This window comes from Carlito syrichta, unplaced genomic scaffold (assembly GCF_000164805.1).
Source record: "Carlito syrichta isolate Samal-C Ts95f unplaced genomic scaffold, Tarsius_syrichta-2.0.1 Scaffold309812, whole genome shotgun sequence".
NCBI classification, from domain to species: domain Eukaryota; kingdom Metazoa; phylum Chordata; class Mammalia; order Primates; family Tarsiidae; genus Carlito; species Carlito syrichta.
Genome location: NW_007253908.1, coordinates 354,302 through 361,111, shown reverse-complemented (window position 1 = coordinate 361,111; position 6,810 = coordinate 354,302). Strand labels below are relative to the sequence as shown.

At 44.8% G+C, this 6,810-nt stretch overlaps 1 protein-coding gene across 1 annotated transcript in view; it reads right to left on the bottom strand.

Annotated features, from left to right (window-relative positions):
• Positions 1 to 2,818: 2,818 nt before the first annotated feature.
• The window catches only part of LOC103270352 (small EDRK-rich factor 1), a 6,044-nt gene continuing 2,052 nt past the window's right edge, over positions 2,819 to 6,810 (bottom strand). Inside the window, exon 3 of the mRNA XM_008067884.1 lies at positions 2,819 to 3,196. Coding sequence (XP_008066075.1) covers positions 3,124 to 3,196 — 73 coding nt within the window. The 3' untranslated portion in view covers positions 2,819 to 3,123. The remainder of the gene's footprint in view (positions 3,197 to 6,810) is intronic.

Genomic DNA, 6,810 nt, shown 5'->3' with positions numbered 1-6,810 from the left:
GAGCAGCCACTGCACTCCAGTCTGGGCGACAGAATGAGACTCCAGCTCAAAAAAAAAAAATATATGGGAGGGAGGGGAGAATGGGGTGAAGTGGGTCAAGGGTACAGAAATGGTAATTATGTAGAGATATTAGATATTTACCTGGAATAGGGTGATCATTTCACAATGTAGATTAAAGCTTAAGTTGCACCCCTTATATAGATACAATTGTTACATTGTTATATATACGTTGTTACATTAAAAGTTAAATTGTGACAAGATAAATGATTTAAACAGAAAAAAAGAAAGAAAGGGAAAAAAAGTGCCAAGTTATGTCAAAGTTTCTATTTTTATCTAAAAAATTCCTGGTAAGGCTGGATGCCATGACTCATGCCTGTAATCCCTACACTTTGGGAGGCCAAGGTGAGAGTGTCACTTGAGCCCAGGATTTCAAGACTAGCCTGGGCAATAGAGAAAGACCTTATTTAAATAAATGAGTGAATAAATAATCACTCAATCAGCCACTGTGGCTCTGGCCAGTAGTCCCATATTCTTGGAAGGCTGTGACGGAAGGATCATCTGAGCTCAGAAGTTCAAGGCTGCAATAAGCTATGATCATGCCATGGCACTTCAGTCTAGGGGAAGAGGTGAGACCCTTACTCAAAACAAAACAAAACAAAACTCCTGGTAGTGGGTTGAATAATGGACCCCAAAATGGTACGTCCACTTGATATCTGTGAATGTGATATTATTTGGGGAAAGAGTTTTTGTAATGCAATGGAAAATCTCCAGATGAAATAATCATGGGTTAGAATGGAACCTAAATCCAATAACAAATGTCCTCATAAGAGAAGGGAAGACAGAGAAAAGAAGGCCTTAAAGACAAAGGCAGAAATAGGAGTTATGCTGTCAAAACTAAGTAATGCCTGGAGCCATCCTTGCTGGAAGAGGCAAAGATTCTCCCCAGGGCTTTCAGAGGGAGTGTGGCCCTGCTGACACCTTGCCTTCAGACTTCCGGCCTCCAGAAGTATGAGAAAAGACGTTGCTGTTGTTTTAAGCCACCAACTTTGAGGTAATCAAATACACTCCTCATACCCCTTATTTCTGTGTGTTTGCATGAGCACTGAAAGAAATAATAGAAGAAATAGCTATTTTTTTTTTTTTTTTGAGTTGGAGTCTCACTCTGTTGCCCAGACTGGAATGCAGTGGCACACTCATGGCTACCGTAACCTCGACCTGCTGGGCTCAGGCAATCCTTCCACTCAGACTTCCAAGTAGCTGGAGCTACTAATGCACGCCACCCCACCTGGCTAGTTTTTGTGACTTAATGTAGAGACGAGGTCTCGCCAAGTTGCCCAGGCTGGCCTTGAAGCCCTGGGCTCAGGCAATCCTCTCGCCTTGGCCTCCCAAAATGCTGGGATTACAGGCTAAGCCACCACACTTGGCCTTTGGTAGAACTTAAAGTTGCTAATAATAATGCACTATCTCCTCTTGAAGATGATGCAAGATCGTATTTTTAATGTCTACAAGGCTTTTCATGGAGTTTGGTCATTCTAACTTTGATGCTAACTTATCTAAATAATTTTATCCTGTTTTGGTAACAAGTCCAAAGAAATATCCAAACTAGCCAGGCTTGGTGGCTCAGCCTGTAATCCAGTGCCTTTGGGAGACCGAGGTGAGTGGATTGCCTGAACCCGCAGGTTCGAGACCCGCCTGGGCAGCGAGACCTCATCTCTACAAGAAATCAAAAAATCTGCCGGGCATGGTAGCACATGCCTGTAATTCCGGCTGCTTTAAGGCTGAGATGGAAGGATTGCCGGAGCCCAGCAGGTCAAGGCTGCGGTGGCCAGGAGTGGCCACTGCACTCCAGTCTGGGCGACAGAGTGAGACTCCAACTCAAAAAAAAATAAAAAAAAAAGAAATATCCAAACTAAATAAAGTTAGTACATGACTTAACTTTACTGATTAAAATTATTCACCTGCATTTCCCCTTAGTATCCTGTAATTGACCAGTTTCCCTCTTTAGAAGTTTAGTTATTTTTAGTCACCTTGCTTAAATATACCACATGACAGGTGTCAACAATTAGACCTAATTTTCTTCCTCTCAGATAATTTTTCTGCCGGCCTTGATGAAGTATTTGGTCATATTGAGGTTAAAAATCCACCTCCAGCCAGGCTCGGTGGCTCAGCCTGTAATCCCAGCGCTTTGGGAGGCTGAGGTGAGTGGATTGCCTGAGCCCGCAGGTTCGAGACCCACCTGGGCAACTTAGCAGACCGCATCTCTACAATAAATCAAAAAATTAGCTGGGCGTGGTAGCACGCACCTGTAGTTCCGGCTGCTTGGAAGGCTGAGGCGGAAGGATTGCTGGAGCCCAGCAGGTCAGGCTGTGGTGGCCGGGAGCATGCCACTGCACTCCAGTCTGGGTGACAGAGTAAGACTCCAACTCAAAAAATAAAAAAAAATCCACCCCCCCCTTGGCCAGGTGTGGTGGCTCATGCCTGAAATCCCAGTACTTTGGGAGGCAGAGGTGAGAGGTGAGAGGATCGCCTGAGCCTAGGGGTTTGAGACCAGCCTGGGCAACTTGGAGAGATCTTGTCTTTACAGTAAATAAAAAAAATTAGCCGGGCTTGGTGGTGCATGCCTGTAGTTCCAGTAACTTGGAAGACTGAGGCGGAAGGATCACCTGAGCCCAGCAGGTCAAGGCTGCAGTGGCTGTGAGCGTGTCATTGAACTCCAACCTGGGTGACAGAATAAGACTCCAACTAAAAAAAAAAAAAAGAGGCAGGAAGAAGATAAACTTTATAATTAGAAACTGTGAGAAAAAAAGATTTAACAGAATTGATGACAAAAAATTCTAGATTTATTTGAATGATCACATTACTTACCTAATAAATTATATCAATGTTCACTGCTAACAACAATAAAATTCACCAATAAGTCACATGTATGGTTAGTATTTTATTCTTTGAAGAAAGGCTCTAAAACATCACGTAAAGTCAAGTTGAAAGGTAAAGTTTAAAATAGACAGTTTTACAAGGATAAGTTATAACATATGTAATGACTGTTCATGCTACAAAATCTTGATCTTCGAGCTTATGATACACAGTTGGCAGTAGCACCCAGGTTTTCTGCATAGACAGTCATCATTTTTCTCTTGTCTGCATAGACTTCTTCTCATTAGCTGCCTTCTGCTTTTGCTGCATGATCTCAGAGTCCCTATAATGGGGGACAAGCAGTAAGTTGTTATAAAAAAACAAATTTCATATTCTCACTTATTTTCTACACATAACCCATTCCATATATTAGAAGACAATTTAAAAGAAGATATAAACATTTTCATCTGGCGGGGTGTGGTGGCTCATGCCTGTAATCCCAGAACTTTGGGAGGCAGAGGTGAGAAGATTGCTTGAGTCTAGGGGTTCCTGACCAACCTGGGCAACTTGGTGAGACCTTGTCTTTACAATAAGTCAAAACATTAACTGGGCATGGTGGCCTGCACCTGTAGTTCCAGCTACTTGGGAGGCTGAGGCAGAAGGCTCCCCTGAGCCCAGCAGGTGGAGGCTGTGGTAGCGGTGAGTGTGCCATCGCACTCCAGCCTGGGCGAGAGAGTGAGACTCCGAATCAAAAATAAATAAATAAGCTGGGCTCGGTGGCTCAGCCTGTAATCCCACGCCTTTGGGAGGCTGAGGTGAGTGGATTGTCTGAGCCCGTAGGTTTGAGACCCGCCTGGGTGGCGAGACCTCATCTCTACAATAAATCAAAAAATTAGCCGGGCGTGGTAGCGCGCTCCTGTAGTTCCGGCTACTCGGAAGGCTGAGGCGGAAGGATTGCCAGAGCCCAGCAGGTCGAGGCTGCGGTGGCCAGAAGCGGCCACTGCACTCCAGTCTGGGCGACAGAGTGAGACTCCAACTCAAAAAATAAATAAATAAATAAATAAAATAAATAAATAAATAAACAGATAAATAAATTTTATCTTTCCATTTTCCTGGGGAGGCAGAATGGAAAGACTGAGACTGGAGAGGCTTTGAGGTCAAATCTTATTTTGTTTTTTCCCTTTCCTATGGTTCTAATCAGATCTTTTTTTTTTCTTTTTTTTTTTTGAGTCGGAGTCTCACTCTGTCACCCAGACTGGAGGGCACTGGCCACTCCCGGCCACCGCAGCCTCGACCTGCTGGGCTCCGGTGATCCTCCCGCCTCAGCCTTCCGAGTAGCCGGAATTATAGGCACGCACTACCACGCCCGGCTGATTTTTTGATTTATTGTAGAGATGAGTTCTCACCGCCCAGGCGGGCCTCGAACCTGCGGGCTCAGGCAATCCACTCACCTCAGTATCCCAAAGGCATGGGATTACAGGCTGAGCCACTGACCCCTTCTTGATCAGATCTTATTTTGTTTTGTTTTGGAGTCAGGGTCTTACTCTGCCACATAAGTGGGAATGCAGTGGCACAATCTCAGGTCACTGTAGCCTTAACCTCTTGGGCTCAGACGATCCTGCTGTGTCCTAAGTGGCTGGGAGGACAGGTGCACGCCATCACACCTGGTTACTTTTTCGATTCTTTTTTGTCTCGACAAGGTCTTGGTGTTGCACTCTTGGGTTCTAGCAGTTCCTTCAAACAGTTACTTTACTCTTTGAAGCCCAGGTCTGCTGTGCTTGCTGTATGCCCTTAGTCATGTTACCGAAGTTCAGAGCCTTAGTTCCCTATTCCACACATTCGCCCTAATCCACTTTTTAGAGCTGTGAGGACTAGAGATATTACATACAGAGCATCTAGCCCAGAGCTTTATAAGGAGTGGGGATTCAGTAAACCAAGGCTATTTCTGACTCAAGCTAGACTAGGTTTTCCGATAAAAATACCCTATCAAGGTCACTGATCCATATCACTTTTACTTTTACTCCATTGTGAGTAAACAAACATTTAAGACAAAGCTCGTCACTTTAAGGACAAAATGTGGATGGGTGCAGTGGCTCACGCCTGTAGTTCCAGCACTTTGGGAGGCTAACACGGAGGACCAACTGCTTGAGGCCAGGAGCTTGTGATTAGTCTGGGCAACAGAGCAAGTCCCTGTTTCTACAATATAATAAAATTACTAAAGTGATGAGCTTTGCCTTAAATTAAGTGCTTTGACCTCAGTAACAATTTATTCTACAGTGGCTGACATCAGAATCACCTGGGGAGTTGTTTTTTTTTTTTTACAGTCAGGTTTAAAGTATAACCTAGATACAATAAAATTTCTCTAGGGCGCTTTTTAATGCCCAACCCAAGACAAATTAAGTCAGAATTGAGTGGAAGATAAATGTTTCAGGTGATGGAATATCCCAATTACCACAAATTAATCATTACATATTGTGTATAGGTATCACAATGTCACATGCACCCCCCCCAATGTGTACAACTGTTATATATCAATTAAAACAAAGTCAAACAAAAAAATCAGAGCTGGAGGTAGGGCAGAGGCTGTGTAGCTGTCAAGGTTTCCCAGGTGATTCTGATGTGCAGCCATGACTGAGAACTCCTGATGGGCCACATGGAAGCATGTGCAGTCAGTTATTCATCGAACCTCCAAGTTCCATACAGATAGTAAAACATCATTTCAGAGTAAAATTAACCTTTAATTAGTTTTTAGACATGTGATTGCACCTATTTTTAACTTAAGCTGCAGTGTCACTAAGGTATTTCTGCAACAGCTTTGCATTGCCACATATAGTCTTTTTTTTTTTTTTTTTTTGAGTTGGAGTCTCACTCTGTTGCCCAGGCTAGAGTGCAGTGACATGCTCACGGCACTACAGGTTTGACCTGCTGGGCTCAGGTGATACTTCTGCTTGAGCCTTCCAAGTAGCTGGAACTACAGGCACATGCCAGCAGTCTAGCTTGTTTTTTGATTTTATTGTGGAGATGCGGTCTCGACAAATTGCCCAGGCTGGTCTCGAACTCGTGGACTCAGGCAATCCTCTCATCTCAGCCTCCCAAAGTGCTGGGATTATATAGGTGTGAGCCACTGTGTCCAGTCTATCACATATGGTCTTTTTTCTTTTTTTTTTGAATTGGGGTCTCATTCCTTTGCCCAGGCTGGAGAGCAGTGGCAAGCACGCTCACAGCCATCCCAGCACTGAGCTGCTGTGCTCCGTGATCCTTCTGCCTCAGCCTTCTGAGTAGCTGGAACTATAGAAGTGCGCTACCACGTCTGGCTATTTTTTATTTTATTGTAGAGATGAGGTCTCACCAAGTTGCACAGGCTGGTCTCGAACCCGTGGGCTCAGGTAATCCACTAGCCTTGGCCTCCCAAAGTGCTGGGATTACAGGCTGAGCCACCAAGCCTGGCCACATATAGTCTGTTTTTTTGAGTTGGAGTCTCACTCTGTCACCCAGACTGGAGTGCAGTGGCCGCTCCCGGCCACCGCAGCCTCAACCTGCTGGGCTCCAGCAAACCTTCCGCCTCAGCCTTCCACACATATAGTCTTATATTAAGGCTGTGTCCATGAATTCTCTTCAATCCAGTGGATCTTCAGAAATCAGTATAGCTAGCTACATATACTGTTTTTGTATCTCCTTCAGAACTGTTATCACTATAATTGAGTTGCTTGGTCATCCAGATTAGTCTGGGTAGGCTGCCTGTTTTGAAAATGTACCAGCCAGGCTTGGTGGCTCACCCTGTAATCCCAGAGCTTTGGGAGGCTGAGGTGAGTGGATTGTCTGAGCCCGTGGGTTCGAGACCCGCCTGAGCGACTTGGCAAGACCTCATCTCTACAATAAATCAAAAAATTAGCCGGAGGTGGTAGCGTGCGCCTGTAGTTCCAGCTACTTGGAAGGCTGAGGCAGAAGGATCGCCGG